The sequence below is a fragment of the Ipomoea nil genome, unplaced genomic scaffold, assembly GCF_001879475.1.
Source record: "Ipomoea nil cultivar Tokyo-kokei standard unplaced genomic scaffold, Asagao_1.1 scaffold0268, whole genome shotgun sequence".
NCBI classification, from domain to species: Eukaryota; Viridiplantae; Streptophyta; class Magnoliopsida; order Solanales; family Convolvulaceae; genus Ipomoea; species Ipomoea nil.
In genome coordinates, this window is record NW_017616696.1 from 6,813,239 (window position 1) to 6,837,261 (window position 24,023).

Sequence of the window (24,023 nt, forward strand, 5' to 3'; positions counted from 1 at the left end):
CAATTTGAGCCACTGAGATGTAACATTGTCAATTCTTTGAAAAATTATCTTATCGTTTTAGAGTACATGTGTAATTGTATTACTTATCAACAACTTTGTAATTAGGTCGCGCACGTTTGACAATGATGTAAGAACAATTTTATCCACTGAATGGAAAAAAAGAGTGCAATTAGGCACTGAACACTTCAAAAAGTGTAATTAGGCCACTGAACACTCTAAATGTATGCAATTTCATCGGATAGAAGATTACCTGCTTACGTGACAGCTGAGTTGTCATTTTTAATAATTTTAAATAAATTTTAATAATAAATTTTAAAAAATAAATAAATAAAACTACGGGGTGGACCCCCTTCCTTCGTCACCAGCGGTGACGAAGGAAGACGAGGTGGGGGAAGGGTATTTTTTTTTTTAAAAAATATTATTAAAAATTATTAAAAATGTTAACTCAGCTGCCACGTAAGCAAGTAACTTGCTAAAATTGATTGTAACCTACTATTATGTGAAATTGCATACATTTGGAATGTTCAGTGGCCTAATTGTACTTTTTTTTTTGTTCAGTGATTTAATTGAATTTTCAAGTTACGTTCAGTGGTCAATTTAAACCTTATTCCTTATTAATAATAAGTGTATATATAAAATTTTATTAAACATTTTATAGAATGCTCAAATAATAATAATAATAATAATAATAATAATAATAATAATAATAATAATAATAATAATAATATTATTATTATTATTATTATTATTATTATTATTATTATTATTATTATTATTATTATTATTATTGTTGTTGTTGTTGTTGTTGTTTTTATTGTTATTGTTATTATAACAACCCTGTATAAACGAGGCCGTTGCCACAGTGATCGGATCGTCGCCGGGAATTGGAATACTTTTTCTCACACACACAAACACAGTCTCACTCTCCGAAGCTCTCGCCCCGTTATCGTCGTCTTCCCTTTCCCTTCTTTCTCTCTCCTATAAGATTGTGTTTCCCTACGCACTGCAAATTCATATATATGTATCCATTTCTTTTTGCCCTCCCCGTTTTCTCGTATACATTCCATCTCATAAAGAAACTCACAAGTTTCTGCACAAAAAAAAAAAAAAAAAGTGTGGACAAGAAACTCTGCTTTCAATTATTCCCTCATCCCAAGAGCCTAATTCTGGTATCATAAGGTTAATCCATTTCGAAATTCTGCTATTTTCTTTCGATTTTTTCATGTTTTGATCCCCGGAATTTTACAACATATTTGCTAAAAAACTCATAAATGTCAAACATCAATGATGATATAACTTTATGATTGTCTCAACTATAAATTAATACTTCCCTAAATTCATGCTTTATTATCAATGTTGTCTTGTCTTCTTCTTCTTTTCTTCCATTTTCCCTTACCATTTCCATGCTTCCTTATCATATTTGTTGTTGATTTGTATAGATATCTAATACTTGGAAAACCTCAGTATTTAGACAATGTCAGTTAACGTGAAAGCTTTGGAACCTGCATTCCAGGCAGCTGGACAAAAAGCGTATCCTTTTCTACACAAAAACTTGATATGTTGATTTTTGGTCGGGAAATTTCATGCATCATAGATTATCTATCTATGTGGTTGATTATTTGGCCTTTTTAGATATTTTCACTTTTGGGTTGTCCTTAACTCAATGTAGTGGGATTGAGATTTGGAGAATTGAGAATTTCAAGCCAGTTCCTTTGCCAAAAGCTGATTATGGGAAATTCTACTCAGGCGACTCTTACGTCGTCTTGCAGGTGCCTGTTGCTTATTGATTTCATAATTTCTCTTCAGCCTAACTCTGTTCTTTAATATGGATATGGTTAATTAAAGGGAAAGTTTAAGATCTACTACTCAAAACTCTCTGTATTTGCAGACAACTTCTGGCAAGGGAGGCCCTTATTTGTTTGATATACACTTTTGGCTTGGAAAGGACACTAGCCAGGTACTGCATTGTATTTTTTTTTATATCTATGTCACACTTTCATCAAATATATGTTTCCTCTAAGATTTTGACAAATACATTAGGATGAAGCTGGAACAGCTGCAATTAAAACTGTAGAGCTTGATACAATTCTTGGAGGAAAAGGAGTGCAGCACAGAGAAATCCAAACTCATGAATCTGATAGGTTCCTATCCTACTTTAAACCATGCATTATGCCATTAGAAGGGGGTGTTGCATCTGGATTTAAGAAACCAGAGGAGGAAGAATTTGAGACACGCTTATATGTGTGTAAAGGAAAAAGAGTTGTCAGGATGAAGCAGGTCCCATTTGCTCGGCCCTCACTAAATCATGATGATGTGTTCGTTCTGGATACTAAAGATAAGATATATCAGTTCAATGGTGCAAACTCCAATATTCAGGAGAGAGCCAAAGCATTAGAAGTAATTCAGTTTTTGAAGGACACTTATCATGGTGGAGTGTGTAATGTTGCTATTGTAGGCAAGTATTCTAAATCTTATACAATATTTTACCCTTCTCATGTATGAAATTGTGGCCACATAAATCTCCAACTGTGTTCTGAAATTTCATTATTTTGCTTAACAGAGGATGGGAATCTACAAGCTGAAGCGGATTCTGGTGAATTCTGGGAGCTTTTTGGTGGGTTTGCTCCAATGGGCAGGAAGGTTACTAGTGATGACGATATCATTCCCGAGAAAACTCCTCCTAAACTTTTTTGGTATATTACTCATTTGGTTATTTGGTTTTTTTGTTAAGATGTATTTCTTCTTTCTGAATTTGCATCTTCAAGATTCTTATCCGAATCTACAAGTGCTTGGTGTTCATTTAGTTTCTGATACAGGATACTTATGTTCTCTTCTATTTCTGCAGCATTGACAATGGTCAAGTCAATCCAGTAGATGGTGAACTTTCCAAATCAAATCTGGAAAATTCCAAGTGCTATTTATTGGATTGTGGTTCTGAAGTATTTGTTTGGGTTGGGCGTGCTACACAACTGGATGAGAGGAAAGCTGCCTGTCAAACTGCAGAGGTAGAATGTTAGTCCTTGTATCTCTGTGTTAATCTGATGGAGTTTCTAATTCTTTCATGCTAAAAAATATCCTTAGGAATTCCTTGTCAAACAAAAAAGACCCAAGGCAACAAAAATTACTCGCCTTGCTCAAGGTCATGAGACAATTTCATTTAAGTGTGAATTTGATTCTTGGCCATCTGCATCGGCAACTCCTCCTGAGGAGGGAAGAGGAAAAGTTGCAGGTATATGTGCCCACTATTAAGTTTTTTTTTTTTTTTTTCTGTGAGGAATTATGATTTAACTCCTTCATCATCGTAGCTTTGCTGAAGCAACAAGGTGGTGGCATCAAATCTGGAACCAAAAGTGCTACACCTGTAAAGGAGGAAGTCCCCCCTCTGCTTGAGGAAGGTGGAAAGATAGAGGTGGTGTTATCTTCTTTGGTTTCATATTGCTTACGAAATCTTTATTTCAATCTCTCTATCTCTATGCTAAGAGCTTCCATTATCAGGTCTGGTTAATTAATGACAATGCAAAGACTCCAGTTCCCAAAGAAGAATTTGGTAAATTCTACAGTGGAGATTGCTATATAGTTCTGTACTCCTACCACTCTAATGACAAGAAGGACGATTATTACCTCTGCTGGTGGATTGGGAAGGATAGCGTAGAGGTAACATGACCTGACAATTGAATCTATGGAATTAGATACAAAGTTATTGAGGATGAATTGAGTTTTTGAAAGTTAAATGTTATGAATCCAGGAGGACCAGAATATGGCTGCTGAATTGGTTACCAAAATGTTCACTCAACTGAAGGGGAGACCTGTTTTGGTATAACTGAGTTTGACTTTTATTTATATGATTTATGATTTATAAAACAGATTTCTGAGTGTAACACGGTTATTATTTAGGGTCGGATATTTCAAGGGAAAGAGCCACCCCAATTTGTTGCCATCTTCCAGCCCATGGTGCTACTTAAGGTACTTCCCCTCATATGTAATCAATTAATCACAGCTAGATTTGGAATCTAAGCACTACTTAACCAAATTTAAATTCTTCTATCAGGGTGGATTAAGCTCTGGATACAAAGCCAAAGGTGGTAAGGATGAAACTTACACTCCTGAGTCACTTGCTCTTATCCAGATATCTGGAACTTCTGTGCATAACAATAAAGTAGTTCAAGTTGATACGGTATGCTTATCCACAACCATTTTTTATTAGGCATTATGTTACAAGTTACTGTTTTCTAATGTAACTTATTAGTGATTTTGTTTTTATTTTTATTTACCAGGTGGCAACATCACTCAACTCTAATGAATGTTTCCTTCTTCAATCTTCCTCAATGTTCATTTGGCATGGAATCCAAAGTACCTATGAGCAGCAACAGCTAGCTGCAAAGATTGCTGAATTTCTGAAGGTAAGAATTCTTTTGAAGAACTCTGAAGGTAAGATTGCTAGTTCCTTCCATGTTATGTCTAATTGAATTGGTTTACTTTCACAAAAAATTCAGCCTGGGGCACCTGTGAAACACACCAAGGAAGGAGCTGAAATCTCAGCTTTCTGGTCTGCTCTCGGCGGTAAAGAAAGTTTCACCAGCAAGAAAGCAACTGTTGAGGCTGTTGTCCGTGATCCTCACCTGTTTACATATTCCATCCACAAAGGTGCATTGTGAATTTATTTTTTTTTGTATTTCATTGAAGAAGGGTGTGTTTCCTCTGACATTTTTATCTAATAATCTTTTTTGCTGTCCTATGAACCTCCAGGCAAATTTGAGGTATGTTCTAGAACTTGGGCCTAACATTCTTGAATTATTTCCATGCATTAATTAATAGCTTTATAACATGGGTTCTATGATATGTTTAGGTTAAGGAGGTGTACAACTTTTCTCAAGATGATCTGTTGACTGAGGACGTCTTATTCCTAGACACACATGCTGAAGTCTTTGTTTGGCTTGGTCAGATGACTGATGCCAATGAAAAGCAAACCGCTTTTGAAATCGGGCAGGTAACATATGGTTTCTGACATTTCTTATGATGAATAATAGCTGCTATTCGATATTGTGTTCAATGGCCATTGGTTTTCATTGCAGAAATACATAGATTTGGCCGCATCTTTGGATGGATTATCTCCTAAAGTTCCATTGTATAGAGTCACAGAAGGAAATGAGCCTTGCTTCTTCACTACATTCTTTACTTATTGGGATGTTGCAAAATCTAATGTATGTTGCAAAATCTCTTATTTGACATTCATAGGCTAATGTATCTACACTATGATTGTCTCATGAATACCTACACTCTGTAACCAGGCACATGGAAACTCATTCCAAAAGAAGATTTTCCTACTCCTTGGCATAGGCCATTCTACAGAGGTAATTTCTAGACTTCATTTTCATTTCTACAGAAACTCTGCTATACAATTTGCTTATTTGAAGTCTCAATTAAATAGATGTTAGATGAAAGCTTACTAACATTTTATTTAATATTCAGGGAAAATCCAGTGGGGGTCAGGATGGACCAACACAAAGGGCTTCTGCCTTGGCTGCTTTGAACTCTGCATTTAGTTCTTCATCAACAAAACCTCCTTCACCAAGAACAATAGGTCAGGGATCACAAAGAAAAGCTGCTATAGCAGCTTTATCTTCTGTTCTTACTGAGGAACAGAAGCAGGCAGGTAAAAATACATCACCAGAAGATTTGTTATTTCTTTTTTAAGTCGAAGATTTGCATAGTATGAGTGACATGGTTGCAAATTTTTGCAGGTGATGAAGCTGAGGGTGAAGATTCTGAAGCACGAGCAGCAGAACAAGGTGCTGCAAGTGAAGAAGCCGGTGAAGAATATCACGGTGGGAGTGATGGAAGTATGCCTGTATACACTTATGATCAGGTGAAGGCTAAATCTGAAAATCCTGCTGCCGGGATTGACTTAAAGCACAGAGAGGTTTGCGCCTAAACTCTGAACTTACTTTTTGTAACTAATTATATCTGTGTTTCCTTTGATTCCAATTGTTACTGTGATTTTGTTCAGGCTCATCTCTCCGATGAGGATTTTGAGGCCATTCTTGAAATGAATAAGGAAGCCTTCTATAAGTTGCCCAAATGGAAACAAGATCAGCTCAAGAAGAAAGTTGATCTCTTTTAGAGGACCGGACCAAAGATAAAGCAAGCTGCTGCATCAGCCTCTCCTCTTGCCTTCCAGAATAAATTTTTTTTTTTTTTTTTTTTTTTGTTTCTGCCATGATATGAAGATTATAGGTACATGGCAGGGCAATTCTTTGTGTTTTACTTAGTCATTCAGGTGCCCTGAAAAACAGATTGGGTGCTGCCATAAAATGCTTATGAAATTTGTAGTGCAAAATTTAATAATATTCAATAAATTTGTACCATCAATCTTTTTTAGTGTTATTACATCTATTTTTTTATTTTTTTTTACTGAGGTGACAAGAGAACTAAAAAAAAAAAAAAAAAAAAAAAAAAAAAAAAAAAAATAGCCCCCATGTGACAGAATATACACAGTGCCTGAAATTGAACCACATATATAATAATGAATTAATGATATCCATTCATGTGATCGAAGCTACCTAACAGATTGTCATCCTTCAATTCATTATATCCTACGTAATGTACGTGTAAGCTGTCTGGCAGTTGGTGACAAAATAGCCCCCATGGCCCATGCCCATGTGCCCGCCCCTTCCTATTTCTACTCATATACACATTTACCAATCGAATTTGCATACCAACATTTTAATCAAGTATCACCTTTTATGTTTTAATTATTAAGTCTCTCATAGGTTAAATTAATGAAAAAATGTATATGTATTTTTGGTTTTTGAATTATATGATAATAACGAACTCAGTCTTTATATCTTATTGACAATCATGTTAAGAATTTATCAATTAGAAGTGATAAAGAAAATAAATTTAATATTATCTTATAATTCATAAATTATAAGTTCAATTTTTCTTTATTTATTCAAAAAACAAATTTCTCATATGACAATCCCACAGTGGCAAGCATTAATATAAAAATCACTGCAACTGCAGTTGGCAAGCATCAATCACCTGGTTTTTTTTTTTTTAATTAAGTTTTGTCCTACAATTATTTGTAGGCTTCATGTGAGTGATTTTACCCCAAATGTGAAAGTTCATGGAATCTTCCAAAACATACTTAATTGTTCTGATCCAGAGGAAATTTTGTAGCAATCATATGATTGGTGTCTATTAAAGAAACTAAGAGAGAATCTTCCAAAACATTAATCATATTCATTAGCGTCACATGTTTGCATTAGGAGGAGTTGCTTTCAATGTTTTTCAAGATTAATACAATGTAATTTTCATATTTGTATTTTTCCTATCATTGCACATTATTTTATTAAGAAAATTAAGTGTCCACCCAAAACACAATCAATTAAGAAGCCTCTCTTTTTGTATATATAAATTTAAAAAAAAAAAAAAAAAAAAAAAAAAAAAAAAAAAAAAAACTAAACTTTTATCCATTAGTTTTGGTGATGCATATTTCCTCGAATTTAATCTCTAATACCAGGGGGTTAAGTAAGTTCTTAAGATCAATCAAAATTGTGACTTAAAAAAAAAATTAAGAACTAAATTTATAGTGCAACATTTTGAAGCAATTGGTAAGTGAACTGTTAATACAACTATAAGGTTACTTGCGTAAAGAGTGCATTATATTAAAGAGTTCTCTCGAATTAAATTAAAATTCATTTACAATAATATAAATACAAGATATTGTGTAAAAAAAAATTACATTATAAATAATTGAGAATATAAATCTAAACTAGATGAAGACTAAACATTTCCTCAAAGTCACCTCATAGTTTTGAATCCATTAGAAATGGCCACTTCAAAAAGGAAAAGAAAAAGAAGAGTTGAAAAATGAATAAAAGTGGGACAATTATTATTGTCGGTGGCTCATGGGATAAGGCCATGGCTTTTATATGATGAAGCTCAGGTGGGCCTAAACCTAAAAGTTTTAACAATCATCCTTCTGTACGCCCTTTCGGCCTTCATTATTATTATTATTATTATTATTATTATTATTATTATTATTATTATTATTTTCCTTTTTCTTTTTGTTCTTATTTGACCTCTATAATAAATAAGATATTGCTATTTTTTTCAGTGTAGTGAACTTTACTAAAAAAAAAAAAAAAAAAATCAATATGTGAAGAATTAAATTGTTATTCAACTACCAGGACTATGTGGTCTAATGGTATCCGGGTTGGACTTCTATTTGGAAGATTATGAGTTCGAGCCTCAGTGGAGGCGTTATTGGTTCTTTGTGTTTCAGTAGGTTGAGAAAGTATATGAATAGATACTACAATGTAATAGAACTAGTAGCTTAGAGGTCATGAGATCAAATTTTAGTAAAGGCGGTGTTCTCTTTGTGCACAAATACTACAATGTAATAGAATCAGTAGCTTTCAAAAATTGTTATTCAACTAATTTATTTGAGGTTCCAAAAAAAACTAATTTATTTAGGTGGTCCAAAAAACAAGTTAATTCTATTACTATTCTTGGAAATGTCATCTGCGTGGAGTGAAGTCCACTTTATGTCAGTCCATAAAAAGAAAAAATAATTTTGCAATAAATCAAACAGATTCTTTAAAATTAATATCTTAATTGTGCTGAGTTCAAGTCTCAGTGGAGGCGTTATTAGCTCTTTGTGTTTCAGTAGGTTGAGAAAGTATATGAACAGATACTACAATGTAATAGAGCTAGTAGCATTCAAAAAAAAAAAAAATCCATAATTGGTATTAATTTATCCCCAATTACTTGTTGCCAACACGTTGCTTGAGAGTTGAGACTAGAGATCATTAATTAGTTATTACTCTTTATGGGGTTATAGTTTAAAATTTAAATTGTATTTGGATGATTCAAAATGTACATTTATTCTATTTATAACGAAATAAGACGTGTAATACTGGTATAAATACATAATGATTTCTTTACAAATTTTATAACTGATATATGTACTAATATAACATTCACTTTCAACTTTCATTTTTTAGAAAATTATGCCATATACGTGCTAGTTATTAAATCAAGTAATGCACACATATTTTTAATTGGTGCCGTGTTTAAGAATGAGAAATTATTCCTTTCAAAAAAAATGATAAATTATTTTGTCTATAATTATACTCCTTTCCTATAATGTTTGTGGTAAACTGAGATGTATGAGTATATATTTGAGTATGATTTTTGTTTTCAAAAATATTGATATAATAGATTAATAGTATAACAATATAAAAACATCATTTAGTAATTTATTAGCGTATAGTTTACAAAAGGGTTAATAATGGTGAATATGCTACTTGAATAATTATAGAAAGTAATAATGAACGGAGTTGTATTGCTAAGAGTAAGTTCTAAGTACAAGAATCAGAGTCTGTCCCCTAACTTGTTATATGAGCTCAACTTTGATACTGTACAATGATAACGGTTACAATAATGGACACAAATGGCCTTCTAGCTAATAAGTAATGGCTACTCTCTACAAGTGTCAGACTCTTCAGTAATTGTTGTGCGCTCTTCTCTATAAATGCTCTTTAATGAGGCGGTGTCCTACTAAATGCATTGAATTCTAAGAACCGTTCTATCTCTTCCTGCTTCACTCTTGACCGTTACTAATTGACCGTGTTGATTGCTTCGGGTCAGTCCAAATGTGCTTCGAATCGGGTCTAATGACTAATTCAATTATCCAGTCACTAACCACCCTACTCCAAGCTGAGAGCTAGCGTAGCAGAGTTAACTAGAGAGTAATGATGATGTATATTCATTTAATATCGCACCGTTTAATAAATCATCAATTCCCACAATTCAAACGATAGCTTTACAATGGTGCACCTCTCAATTGTTATCTCAAATTATGTGATGTATGATAATGCTACAAATTTTCAAATTTAGTAAATACTAATATTTTTTTTTATAATATTGATTAATAAAAATGCCTAATATTACAAGTAAAAAATTCTTATATATTCGAGAGAGGGCTGGGAATACATATGACTAAACAAGAAGATAGTGTCATTCTTTTATGAGTGACCCCTCTTATTGTTGAGCATATATGTGATATATAAATATAAATGTGTACTTCAAATGTCAGTTTAGATTTTTACTTAAAACATAATACATATTTGAACTTGGTATAAGAATCAATCTCATTTGTAAAATTATGAGTTCAGATCTCCACTATACTTGATAAAAGAAGATTACGCCCATAATCCTTATAGTGCCAAAGTGTGAGACCGCGAGAGCAAGAGATTTCACCTTTTGCATCCAAGAGACTACGCACGAATGCTTGATCCGCACAATTGAGGGCGTGTTGAAGATATAATTTGTATGCAGTTGTCATTACTTGAGAAAGAAGTTAGGGTGTGTTTGGTGTTCATGGGTTTAGCTATTAGGAATGAAAATCAAAGTCATTATTATTATTTGGTTGACAGGTTTCTAGAACACTACTATGAGATTTGATTGTTGGCATGAGCAATCTTAGGAAGAAATTATGCTGCCAAAAAAATTTGACTGATTATGTAAATATTATGTTTACTTATTTATAATTGATTATATTATGTAAATATTGTATTTACTTATTTAATTGATTTACTTAGATTTAGGCTATAGTGTAGGAAGCTATGTACGTGTATATATAGGCTGAAATTAGCTAGATGAGAAATAGAAGAGTATTTTTCCTCCATTATCATTTCTACATGGTTTCAGAGCATTTGTGAATGTAGAAACTGATTTTTTTTTTCTGCAATCATGACTGAAAATATCTCATCCTCTTCTATTATTCCTCATGAACCTCGAATCATTGTCCAAGACAATACTCCCTTCCCATCCGGAATCATCTTAGATGATACAAATTATCCATTATGGTCTCAACTTATGGAGATGCGTATTGGAGCTCGAAACAAATTTGGATTTCTTACCGGCACAACTCCGAAGCCAACAGTAGATGACAAGCAATTAGAAACATGGCTTATTGATAACAACCGGGTTAAGAGTTGGCTTATTGACTCTATGAGTCCGCTCTTGATGCAACGATTCATTCGTCTCCAAACAGCCAAAGAAATATGGGAAGCAGTTGCAAAGACATTTTATGATGGCTCAAATGAAACACAAATCTTTGAACTGAATCGGAAATCATTTACTACTCATCAAAATGGTAGACCCTTATCTTTATATTATAATGAACTGATAGGTATATTTCAGGAAATTGATGCTCGTGTTCAAACACAAGAAGATGATGCTGATGTAATCATTAAGCTGCACAAACATATGACTAGACTTCGAGTTCATATTTTCTTGGTTGGTCTCGACCCAGAATTCAATCAAGCTCGAAGTGAAATTTTAAGAAAAGACCCACCTCTAGATCTAGAGTCATGCTACGCGTATGTTCGTAAAGATCACAACCAAAGACAAACTATGGAGGAACCTAAAGTTCACTCAGATAGCATGGTTCACTTGACCGCCCGCACACGTCCTGCAAATTCCAATCAAGCTAAAGGTAAAAAATCTGGCACTAAAGCAAATAAATATATTTGCACTCATTGTGGTGAGGAGGGACATTCCAAACAACATTGCTATGAAATTATCGAGTATCCTGAATGGTGGGATTTTACAAAAAAACCTCGGAAGAAAATTGGACAAACTGCTATTACTACCACAACAGATGAGGGAGTGATTACATCTCCTCCAAATACAGTTGCAGCACATTTTGCCAAGACTGATGATTCAGGTCTGTCTAAAACTTTTCTTACTATGAATAATACATGGATTATTGATACAGGTGCCACTGATCACATGACAAATGACTCTACCCATCTTTCCTCTATTCGTTCTTCAACTCAACCTCACATACTTACCGCAAATGGAGGAGTTGCACTCGTTACTGGTGAAGGACCAGTACATGTGTCAAATTCCATTAATCTTGATACTGTACTTGTAGTCCCTTCTCTTTCTTCCAATCTCTTATCTGTTAGCAAAATTACAAAAGCTTTAAACTGTAATGTAATTTTTGGACCTGACAAATGTATTTTTCAGGATATTGCAACACAACTGGTTGTGGTATTAGACGTGGAAATTTATACTTTCTTGATTTGAACCTTACAAACAATAAGATGCATGGTCAAGCAAATACTACCGGGGGGAAGCAAGGAAACGAAGATATGGCATGGTTGTGGCATCGCCGTCTTGGTCACCTTTCATTTAATTATCTTCGCAAATTAAAACCAAGTTTGTTTTTACATAAGAATTCTACATTTAATTGTGACATTTGTGAAATGGCAAAGAGCCATAGAATTTCTTATCTGCCTAGTTATAATAAAAGTAATACTCCTTTTATGACTATCCACTCGGATGTTTGGGGACCTGCTCAAGTCCCTACTTTATCTGGTGCTCGTTATTTTGTGACTTTTACTGATGAATGTACTCGTATGATATGGATCTCCTCTCCTACGAAACAAGGGAGATGTTTGTTTTGTATTTCAGGATCTATATAAAATGGTGGCCTCTCAATATCAATGCCGAATTCAAGTTCTTCAATCTGATAATGGTGGGGAGTACATAAACTCTGATATGAAGATTTTTTGTCAAGAAAATGGGATTCGACACCAAACTTCATGTACTGGTACACCCCAACAAAACGGCTTGGCAGAACGAAAAAATCACCAAATACTTGAGGTTGTTCGAGCGTCCTTGTTTGGAATGAAAGTGCCTCGAGAATATTGGGGCGAAGCTGTTCATTCTGCTGCATATCTTATCAATCGAACTCCATCGCGAGTCATTGATTTCAAAACTCCATACCAAAAACTCCATGAACTTATTTCAGCACCGGTCGAGCCAAATCTTGAACCCCGTGTGTTTGGTTGCACTGCATATGTACACAAGGTAGCAGGAAAACTAGATCCACGAGCTGTCCGTTGCATATTTGTTGGATATGCAGTCTATAAAAAGGGGTATAGGTGTTATGACCCTACTGGAAACAAAATGTATGTAACTCGAGATGTTACATTCCATGAAGACCTTCCTTTTTTCGATTGACATGAGTGCTCTCTTCAGGGGGAGAAAACACTTAATTTAAATGAAGACAACACTCATGAATTTTTTCATGAACAAGCCGAGATTGATTCGCATCTAGATGAACCGGATGTTGATACACCTCCCGAGATTATTAATGGCACTCTTGAGAACCAAGATTGTACAACTTCACAGGACACACCAACAGCCATAGAAATTCCAAGTGTGTCTCCTCATGTAACATCTTTACCTCCATCTCCGAATGTGTTTCCTCAGGTAACATCTTTGCCTTTATCTCCTATAATACTCGAGTCAACTCCTCTCACAAATGAACCGAGATATCCAATTAGGATAAATAGAGGGATTCCAAAAATTCAATATGATCCTGATTTTAAAGCTAAGACGAAATATTCCATCAACAATTATATCTCCTCTCATCGTTTGTCAAAATCGCATGCACTTGTTATAAATCAAATATCTCCTGTTTCTATTCCTAGTAATGTGCAGGAAGCATTAATGGATTCAAAATGGAAGAAAGCTATGAATGATGAAATGGAAGCCTTGCAAAAAAATCATACATGGGATCTTGTATCGCTGCCCGTGGGGAAGAAAACAGTAGGGTGCAAGTGGATCTTTACAGTTAAACTCAGTCCAAATGAAATCATAGATCGCTACAAGGCAAGGCTAGTTGCTAAAGGGTACACACAGAAGTACGGGATTGATTATGGGGATACTTTCGCTCCTGTAGCAAAAATAACCAACGTACGTGTACTTATTTCTATAGCAGCAAATCGGGGGTGGCCGCTAAGACAGTTTGATGTTAAAAATGCATTTCTTAATGGGACGTTGGAAGAAGAAGTATGCATGGATCCTCCTCCAGGCATAAATTGTGATGGCAAAGTATGCAAGCTAAGAAGGGCCTTATACGGATTGAAGCAATCCCCTCGAGCATGGTTTGGAAGGCTCTCAAGTTTCATGAAGAAGATCGGATACAAACAAAGTGATGTTGATCATACACTGTTCATCAAGCAAGTTTCTGAAAAGGTAACTGCTCTTATTGTGTATGTTGACGATATGATTGTTACAGGAAATGATACAATTGAAATGACTGCCCTGCAAGAAAACCTTGCAACTGAGTTTGAACTTAAAGACCTTGGGCACTTGAAATATTTCTTAGGCATTGAAGTTGCAAGATCAAGCTACGGAATCTCTCTTTGCCAGCGTAAGTATGTGTTAGACTTACTAGCAGAAACTAGTATGCTTAATTGTAAACATGTTGAAACTCCCATCGAAGTGAATCACAAGCTAGCCATACAACAAGATCAAACTCCAACCAATAAGGAGAGGTATCAAAGATTAGTTGGGAGATTAATATACTTATCGCATACACGTCCTGACATTGCATATGCAGTAAGTATTGTTAGTCAATTCATGCATGCACCGAGCGAAGACCACATGGAAGCTGTGTATCGGATCCTACGATACTTAAAATCTTCTCCAGGAAAAAGATTATTTTTTTCAAAAAATGGAGATCTAGAAGTTAAGGGATACACAGATGCAGATTGGGCTGGAAGTCAAACTGATCGAAAATCTACATCGGGATATTTTACATTTGTTGGGAGTAACCTGGTAACATGGCGAAGCAAAAAACAAAAGGTTGTAGCAAGATCAAGTGCATAGGCAGAGTTTCGCGAAATGGATCAAGGTATATGTGAGTTGCTATGGGTAAAACGTATCCTACACGATCTTGGTATCTGTCCGTCAAAATCAATGATGTTATTATGTGATAACAAAGCAGCCATAACAATTGCAAATAACCCTGTTCAGCATGATAGAACTAAACATGTGGAAGTTGATCGGCACTTCATCAAAGATCATCTTGACAAAGGTACAATTGCTCTTCCATTTGTCACATCAAAAGATCAACTAGCGGATGTCCTAACAAAGGCGGTATCTGGAAAAGAGTTTCAAAGCTCACTAAACAAGTTGGGAATGATTGACATATATTCACCAACTTGAGGGGGAGTGTTGGCATGAGCAATCTTAGGAAGAAATTATGCTGCCAACAAAATTTGACTGATTATGTAAATATTATGTTTACTTATTTATAATTGATTATATTATGTAAATATTGTATTTACTTATTTAATTGATTTACTTAGATTTAGGTCATAGTGTAGGAAGCTATGTACGTGTATATATATATAGGCTGAAATTAGCTAGATGAGAAATAGAAGAGTATTTTTCCTCCATTATCATTTATACATTGATTACCCCCTTAATTAGAAAACTCATTTTCTAATAAAATAAGAGTTTCATTCCATTATCCCCCCTTCTAATTGGTAATTTAATTTTTAAGTTTGGTTAGTGCTTTTAGATCAGATTTGTGTTTTTTTTTTTGTTCATATTAGTGCTTTTGATGTCTTTATATTAGAATGAATTGTCTTTATTTGTTGTTCTTGTATTTTTAAAACCTTTATTCACATTATAGGATCATACATAATAAAACAGTAATATTGATAATCATTCTAATTCCATCTTATTACCAAACATGCAAAATACATTCACCAAAACTAATTATCATTACCAAGTATTTAATTTCATTCAGATTCTGATTCCCATCGAACCAAAAACACCCTTAATTGTGTATGTATACATTAAGGAATTGTTTGGCGGGCTAGAATTGGCTGGCAAAGGTAAAAGCGGACATTTAATACCACGTTGTCCTCGGCCCCTACTTGAGGCTTTTTCTTCATTTCTTTGTTTTTTAAAATACCATTTTTACAGTAATTAATTAACAATTAAACAATTATAATAAGTAGTTTTATCAACTTTTTAATAAAAAATATTATTTATAAAAAGACTAAAATAACCTATATGAAATTCAAATCGAGAAATCCAAGCTTAACAAAATATGTAAAAGTATGGCTTTAGCTCATTAATTAAGATTACTCCAAAAATGTTGAAGTTAATCAAAACCGGTATTTTTTCACATGTTTTGTATCTTACACTTTTTATTTTTTGATTTCCTATTTTATTGTTTCTAGTATTAGAAAATAAATATTATATCTTGATTTTAAATTTTTTTTTTTTTTTAAAAAAAAACATTTTTCTCTAACAATCTTGATTTTATTATTGCAGCATGAAAACGCGGTGTTAAAGCTCAAAATCACGTGGGTGAATGAATGCAATTCCCAGGATATCCGTGTAGTTGCTGTTGCTTCACATTCGCTCCATGACTCTCTTCATTAATTTTCCCTCTACTTTTCAAACTTTGGGTTTTTAACATTCAAAAATCATTTTCTCCCCACCAAAAAATTGAATCTCCAATCCCAAGAGCTCGATAGGATATTTGGGAGGATGGAAATCACGGTCTCGTTGTCGATATTTGAACATTGGTCTCTTCTCTTAAACTGTCTACTGAACCAGTGAGAACCTCTGCCGAGTGTCGGCCTTGCGTAGATAATAAACTATTGCTATTTGGTTGATTGTTTGTAAATAATAATTTTTTTAAAAAAATTGTATTCGTTGGATAATAACATGTTGTGTTTGAACATAGTATTAACAAAGTTGACTACATATATAACTTGTTAAGGTCATAGGATTGAAAGTACAAATATGAACATGAATTTGTAACATGTTAGTGTGACACAAATCGAGACAATAATATTTTAAAATTTTAGTGAAAAAAATAAAAAATCAAGGGTGACCGACATAAGCTAGTTATTTTACGTCCATTGTCGCAATTTGCAAATATTCTAAAGAAGATTAATGGTATGATATTTTGGTTGATATAAACATGTAAAAGTTGACGGGTCGGAAACGTGAAGTTGGGTCATAAACTCCAACATGCAATGGTAGATCACAATCCAAACAATACATGTGGAAAGTGAGAGTTCGGATATAATTCATTCCCATTAGCAATGTTGAATCAAAATTAGACACTTTCTCACAATTGTTTGATGAAAAGGCTAGAGTATCTTATAAAAAATAAATAAAAAAATAAAATAAAAACAAATATCAATTTTGGTATCACGAGTATTAACAAAATGACAGTTTTGGTTCACATGTTTAATTCTTATTAATTTTCTTTCACGACTATTGTTTTAGTACTAATTTTCGTCCATAACTATTATTTTAGTGTCAAAATTCACCGGTCAACCATTCGTTTAAGACATGCTGAAATATGAAATTATTAAGGGTATTTTCGTCATTTTCAAATTAAGATATCAATTTGAGCATAAATAAAGGGATTTTAAGCTATAAGATCGATCCCAATTCACAATTCTCCTCCTCAAATTAAGGTAGGATGAGAATGAGAACTACGAATTGAGGTCGATATTAGGGCTTAAATCCTTTTATTCATTCTCAAATTGGAATTTTAAGTTGAAAATGACGAAAATACCTTTAAAATTTTAGATTTCGATATGTCTTAAAAGGAAGAGTGACCGACGTGATTAATTGTGGCACTAAAACAATAGTCGTAGATGAAAATTGATACTAAAGTAATGAAAATTTATAAGAATTAAACATCATACCATAAATTAAGACAAAATTTTGTAAAAGAAAAGAGAAAATTGTCAAATAGGCCCCTGAACTTTCTTCAAAAGGATAATTAGGTCATTGAACTTCAAAAATGTGCAATTAAACACTTAAACTTATCATTTTAGTGCATCCAAACCCAACAACTGGTAATTTACCTGAAATAGCCAGTCATCAAATTTCCGGCGACAATTCCAACAAAATTCTGGCAATCCTTTGAATTAAAAAAAATACGGCGAAAGTCATCGAATTCCGACCGTCCGGTCGTCTTCCACTGGAGAAGGCGACCAGACATTGGAGAAGACAACCAGATCTGATCGTCTTCTTCATTAGAAAAGGCGGTCGTCCGGTCGTCTTCTCCAGTGGAAGACAGTCAGAATCCGATGATCGTCGCCGATTTTTTTTATTTTTTTTAATTCAAAGGATCGTCGGAATTTCGTCAGAAATTTGATGACTTGCTATTTTAGGGCCCGTTTAGAAAGCAGGAAAATGACTTCTAGAAAATGAGTCATTTTTCTGAAAATATTTTCTTTTTCAGTGTTTGGTTGCATTTTGGAAAACTTGGTATGTTTAGTTTATTTTATGGAAAAAGAGTAAAGTGTATGTTTAAACATTTTTGTAGAAAATGACTTTCCCCAAATTTTGACAGAAGTCATTTTTTGCCAAAATAGCTTCATTTTCTTCGGTCAACAGAAAACATTTTCCGTTGACTAGATTTTCCTATTGCACCCAAACACTGAAAACTCGAAAAATATTTTTCAGAAGTCATTTTCTGAATTTTTAAACGGACCCATAGATAAATTACCAGTTGTTGAATTTAGATGCACTAAAATAATAAGTTTAAGGGTTTAATTGCACCTTTTTAAAATTTAAGAGACTAATTATCCTTTTGAAGAAAGTTCAATGATCTATTTGACCATTTTCTTAAAAGTAAATTGTGAGAGTAAAATATTCCCCTTTTTCAATCTCCATCCATATTTAACCGATTTGGAAGCGGGGTTGATGGACAAATTCCCATAAATTTACAAAAAAACACCACTATTGTTGTCCACATTGATAAAATGAAAATTAATTTATAACTAAAAAAAAAAAAAGAATGTGGTACTAAAGACATTACACTATGGGCCTGTAATTTTTTTTAATAATGTGCGTGTGGTAACTGTAATTATTCCTTGTGTACTAACAGTCACTATAAACAGCAGAATCTAAAGAAAATGAACATAAATATTTCAAAATTGAAGAACTCCCATCACCATTACTACTGCCACGCCTAACCAGTGCTAAATTTGATGTGGATGAGGAAGAACCTGTTCTTGAATTCAACCCAGTGAGTGAACTCAGTTCCGGTATCGACTCGGCCGACACAATCAAATTTATGTTCTTCAGTACGAACTCATTGCCCACGAGTTGGTTTAGGAGTCCCGACTCGTTGACCGAGTTCTTCTTCTTGTGTTGCATTGCCGCCCGGACGATCTCCGTTAGCACCGCGTTTGATAATCTCCGGACCCCTCTTGATCCGCCCATTACGATTGCCGGGCTGACGGGTTTCTGGTGGGTTTTCCGGCCGTGCGCCGGCGGGGTGAGGGTTGATAAGTGCACTGACTCGGGGGTCCGGCTCCTGAGTCGACTCAGTGGGTCGCCGAGAAGGAGAAGCTCTTTTGCGTCCACTAAGATTAAGTGCTTGAAATTTCTTCTGAGTCGGCCGAGTAGCATAGGGTAACAAGCCCATCTCCTTAAACTCATTGGGACGTGGTGGAGAAACCCGGCCAAGGAATTCTCCGGGTCAAGCTCGTCAACGTCGAAACTCACCACCGAGCCGTATGACAACCGAGTCGACTCAGAATCACCTTCCAATTCTTCTTCGCTGGAATTGCTTCTTCTTTTCCGTCCCCAGATTGGCTCCCCGCTTTCTCTCTCCTTCTTGCGCGAAATCTTGAACTGGGCCGAGTCGAAACTCGTGGTGGAGTTTCTATCTTCGCCGGCGCCGTGAACGAGTTTCAAGAACGACTCGCTCTCCTCCACAACCGCCCTGTCGAAAGCGGCCGACTTCGCCGGAAAAACGAGCAAAAGATCCGATTTTGAACTCAGCCCGGACCGGAACAAAAGCCGCAAGAACAGCTTCAGTTCATGCACAGTGAGTGACTCAACTGCATGAGCTACAACAAGGTCGTTCATCGCCCTGGTTCCTCTCCGGTACAGAGTGCCCATTCCCTGCAATGCGTGCTGGAAAGCCAAATTTTTCCATAAATCCTCGCCGGAGTTGTGCTTCGGCCAGAAAGACTTTCTGGACTTTTGCGGCAATGCAGTGGAAGAAGAAGAAGAAGCAGAGAGTTGCCTTCTGGGGTGGAAGTGGGAAGAAGCGGCGGTGGGTTCGAAGGTGGAAAGAGTAAAGAGGAGGAGAGTGACGAAGATGAGAAGGGCGCAGATTGAAATGGTGGATTGGGCGGTGGAGAGGAGGTGGGTGGAATTGGAGCGACGGAGCAGAGCATTAACGGCTCTCTTCCTCATAATGGGCGCGCCGCCGCCGCCGGGACTAGTAGCGGCGGCGGCGGTTTCATCTTCCGGGAAGAAAACAAATAGGAATCCCATTCCCCCCCTGCCTTTACTACCTTCACTACTACTAGTGCTGCTGCTATTCATCTTCACAGAATCACAGATCACTTTTCCCTCTCTCTCTCTCTCTCCAGCTAGCTTTACATATATAAATGACTCTCTCTCTCTCTCTCTCTTCTCTCTCTCTCTCTCTCTTGATTATGTAGTCATGTAGATAGCTAAGAATTTAATCTCCATTATTGGCTTTAATTTTCATCATAGAAATTAGAAAGTAGGACCTTTCTGAAAGGAAAGCTGAGGCACAGGTCAGGAAATCTAATATTTTAAAAGATATCATCTAATTTGTACGGAGTAGTTTATATTAAGTTTTTTAACTTATATATGTAAACACATACGAATTTAAATGCAAACTTTAATTTGTCCATAACTAATATTTTTCTATTATTAAAAGTGAAAACGACATTTTCTACTTCAGCTCTACATCAAATATACAATTATAAATTCAATCTATCTCTTATTATACTGTCCGAAGTTGCAATTTTTGTTATTACTTTCTTACCTTTGAACAAAAAAATTTCGGAGTAATAAAAACGCTTAAATTACAAATGAAAATATCCAAATTTTATTTCATTTTCTTTTCCTTATCCCTTTACCCTACCAGCCCAATTAAGAAGCAAAATATTATCTATATTTATTTTTTCATATAAAAAATTAAAGGTTTTGAACTCCGGATCTCTTTTAATTTAAGGAAGAAGAGTCCATAGTTATTCACACCAATCAAAATATTTATTAGTATTGAGATCTACTCGAGTGTATATATTTTAATTAGATCCGGGATTTTGGTTTGAAATCAATTAATTATTAAATACAGTGTTTATGTGAACAGTGTTGAGACAGAAGATAAAATTAATGTCTGCATGGGTTTAGCTCACTGGTTCAGTACATATTATTTGAGATAAGAAGATTATAAAATTATTGGAAATTTAACAAAAATCTTGACGGAAGGGGACGTGTGTGTGTGGAGCGTATACACGGGTTTTAATTTGTGAATTTAAGGGTAGATAGTGTTGCGCGCAGCGTCGGTGGATGCCCTGAGCTCAATTTCGATAATAATTCAGAATAGGAATAACAATTGTCTCCAAACTAGACATGCCAATTTATGATACCATTCGTTAACATCGCATTAAATAAAATCAGATACAAAAATAGCAGGGTAATATTTAGATACATAAATTTATTTTTAGTTGCAATTTATAAATGGAAGTTTGGATTGATTAAATTTTGTATAAGTTTATATTTATTTAAAAGTGTTAATTTATTAAAATTTTAAAATGTCAAACATTTTAATTGAGTCTGCAAGATAAGTCTAACAACTCGACAATTTAGGTTTATGACCAAAAAATTGTAACCCGCGTTCAATAAGCCCAATAGTCCAACATGGGATCGTTATGCCCTGGACCCGTGTCCACCATGTGCATGGTATGGTGGACACGCTCTATATTCATCATTTTTACACTGTAGATTCATAATTTCTATACTGTAGATTCATAATCTTTATACTGTAGATTCATAAAATTTATAATGTAGATTTATAATTTCTATACTACACATTCATAATTTCTATACCACATTCATAATTTCTGTACCGTAGATTCATAATTTTTATATTGTAGATTCATAATTTTTATACAGTAGATTCATAAAATTTATAATGTAGATTCATAATTTCTATACCACACATTCATAATTTTTGTACTGTAGATTCATAATTTGATAACTATGTGTTCATAATTTGATAACTATACAATTTAAAAATTATGAATCTACAGTAAAGAAATTATGAATCTATAGTACAGAAATTATGAATGTGCAATATAAAAATTATGAATGTACATTATAAATTTTATGAATCTACAGTTTCAAAATTATGAATCTACAATATAAAAATTATGAATCTACAGTATAAAAATTATGAATCTACAGTCTAGAAATTATGAATGTAAAGCGTGTCTACTATGCACATAGTGGACATGAGTCCACAACATAATTTGCTTCCAACATGGTTGGCGCTGATGGAACATGGACTATAGGTGGTCAAACGCGACACTAAAGGAAGGAATTAAATGACAACTACGCAGTTATGGAAGGACAATCAAAGTCAACCTAAATTATCCTTCTCCTTCATAAAATCACTTTCCAAATCTCATTAATTATCCTACATCACCATAAATACATAATTACAATGTAGATCCCAATTACCATATATTTTAGATTCTTTCTACCATAAAAGGCCTTAGTCAGTCACCAAGAAAGGCATCGAGATCCTCTCACCCCACATCTCTCTAGAGAACACCCTATTGTACATGTACTGACTCCATATAAAATATAGTCGATTTCGACTAGACACCGCCGCCCATAAAGGTCCATGCTTTTCATCTGTCGATCTCCACGTAAAAATCATTGTGTTCCTTTATTTTTCTTCTAAATTATTTATATTTTATTTATTCAATTGGTTGTGTTTGCTCGTAGTTTGATTACCCCAGCGGTCAATAAAATCAACAAGCACGAAACCATAGTGTTCGACTGATTTACATCCCTAATCACGAGTCATTAACAGGTTAACCCCATTAAAGTTTGTGTCTTAATGGGTCAACATATTTAATCTCTTAATAATATTGATTCCATGTTTGGTTGATTGGAAAAAATTATTAGAAATAATAAGTACGGAGTATAAATATTCAAATGTCCATATGTAATAAAATATATGAGGGTAATATAGAAATTTGTGTTACAACTTTTCTTTCAAAATGTATTAAAAATAAAATACAGTTAACTCATTTGGTTCACGAAAAATAATCGATGAGGAATGGAATCTAAATGACATGGAAAAAGAAATTTACAATGAAGATTGATTCCATTGTTTGGTTGGGTTTGAAAATGTAAGGGTGTGTTTGGTTCATGGGTTTTGTCTAAGGGAATCGGTATGAAAGTGATTGTTATTATTTGGTTGATAGGTTTTGAGAACACTACTATGGGTTTCTAATACCCCATCAATTGAAAAATCAATACCCAAATAAAATAAGGGTTTCATTCCTTTATTCATTCTCAAGCACTACTATTAGTAACAATTTCTATTCCACCCTATTACCAAATATGTTAAATACTTTCACCAAAATCCATTATCATTACCAAGTATTTGATACCCATTCCGATTCCGATTCCGATTCCCATGTGCGAACCAAACACACCCTAAGTGATAATTAGTATAAAAACTAACATGCCCTTACACAATAATATAATGACAATAACGGCATAAGTGTCAAATAGGCACATCTACTACTGCGAAATGCTCAATTCCCACCGTGAACTAAATTAAGTGTCAAATAGGCTCATCTACTAACTAAATTTGTTCAATTAACTTTGTTTACAGGTTATCTATTTATTAATTATTAAAAAATAAATAAATAAATAAAATAAAATAATTAAAAAATAATAATAATAATAATAATAGCCACCGGCCGTCCTCGCCGGACAGCCGGTGGCTATTATCTTTTTTTTTTTTAATTAATTATTTTATTTATTTATTATTTATTAATAATTGATAAGTAGGTAACCTGTTGGTAACCTGTAAAAAAAGTTAATTGAACAAATTTAGCGGGTAAATGGACCTATTTGACACTTAATTTAGTTCGTGGTGGGAATTGAGCACTTCGCAGTAATAGTAATTTATGTATTAAAAGTTACAACATTACAATTTATTGTTTGAATACTATTAACTCCATTACAATATAGTATCTATTCTATACTTTCTCTATCTATTATAATTCGAAGAGTCAAGACCCCACCACCGGGGTTCAATCCTGTGGCCTTCTCTCAAGGGAAGTCCCAGAAGTGACATTTGAGCACAAGGT

General features: G+C 34.2%; 2 protein-coding genes across 2 annotated transcripts; one reads left to right on the top strand and one right to left on the bottom strand.

The window, feature by feature from the left end:
* The first annotated feature begins 881 nt into the window (after positions 1 to 881).
* Positions 882 to 6,371, top strand: LOC109151507 (villin-2-like). Its single transcript, XM_019299435.1, has 22 exons — positions 882 to 1,179; positions 1,440 to 1,530; positions 1,670 to 1,769; positions 1,889 to 1,957; positions 2,041 to 2,455; positions 2,561 to 2,693; positions 2,846 to 3,005; positions 3,082 to 3,229; positions 3,306 to 3,409; positions 3,496 to 3,654; positions 3,746 to 3,814; positions 3,895 to 3,963; positions 4,049 to 4,174; positions 4,275 to 4,400; positions 4,494 to 4,644; positions 4,747 to 4,757; positions 4,847 to 4,987; positions 5,073 to 5,201; positions 5,289 to 5,351; positions 5,470 to 5,653; positions 5,742 to 5,920; positions 6,008 to 6,371. Exons 2-22 carry the CDS (start codon positions 1,475 to 1,477, stop codon positions 6,119 to 6,121), a joined length of 2,706 nt encoding a protein of 901 aa, XP_019154980.1. The 5' UTR covers positions 882 to 1,179; positions 1,440 to 1,474; the 3' UTR covers positions 6,122 to 6,371.
* A 12,367-nt stretch (positions 6,372 to 18,738) lies between these two features.
* Positions 18,739 to 20,199, bottom strand: LOC109153405. The gene has a single exon (XM_019301297.1). It carries the CDS (start codon positions 20,197 to 20,199, stop codon positions 18,739 to 18,741), a length of 1,461 nt encoding a protein of 486 aa, XP_019156842.1.
* Positions 20,200 to 24,023: the final 3,824 nt, after the last annotated feature.

What these genes read in the sequence shown, in the direction of transcription:
- LOC109151507 (XM_019299435.1), top strand. Translation starts at nt 1,475, where the DNA reads ATGTCAGTTAACGTGAAAGCTTTGGAACCTGCATTCCAGGCAGCTGGA. An exon ending in TTGGGAAGGATAGCGTAGAG is followed by an intron (nt 3,655 to 3,745) that starts GTAACATGACCT and finishes TTATGAATCCAG; the next exon opens with GAGGACCAGAATATGGCTGC. An exon ending in AGCCCATGGTGCTACTTAAG is followed by an intron (nt 3,964 to 4,048) that starts GTACTTCCCCTC and finishes TTCTTCTATCAG; the next exon opens with GGTGGATTAAGCTCTGGATA.
- LOC109153405 (XM_019301297.1), bottom strand. Translation starts at nt 20,199, where the DNA reads ATGAATAGCAGCAGCACTAGTAGTAGTGAAGGTAGTAAAGGCAGGGGG.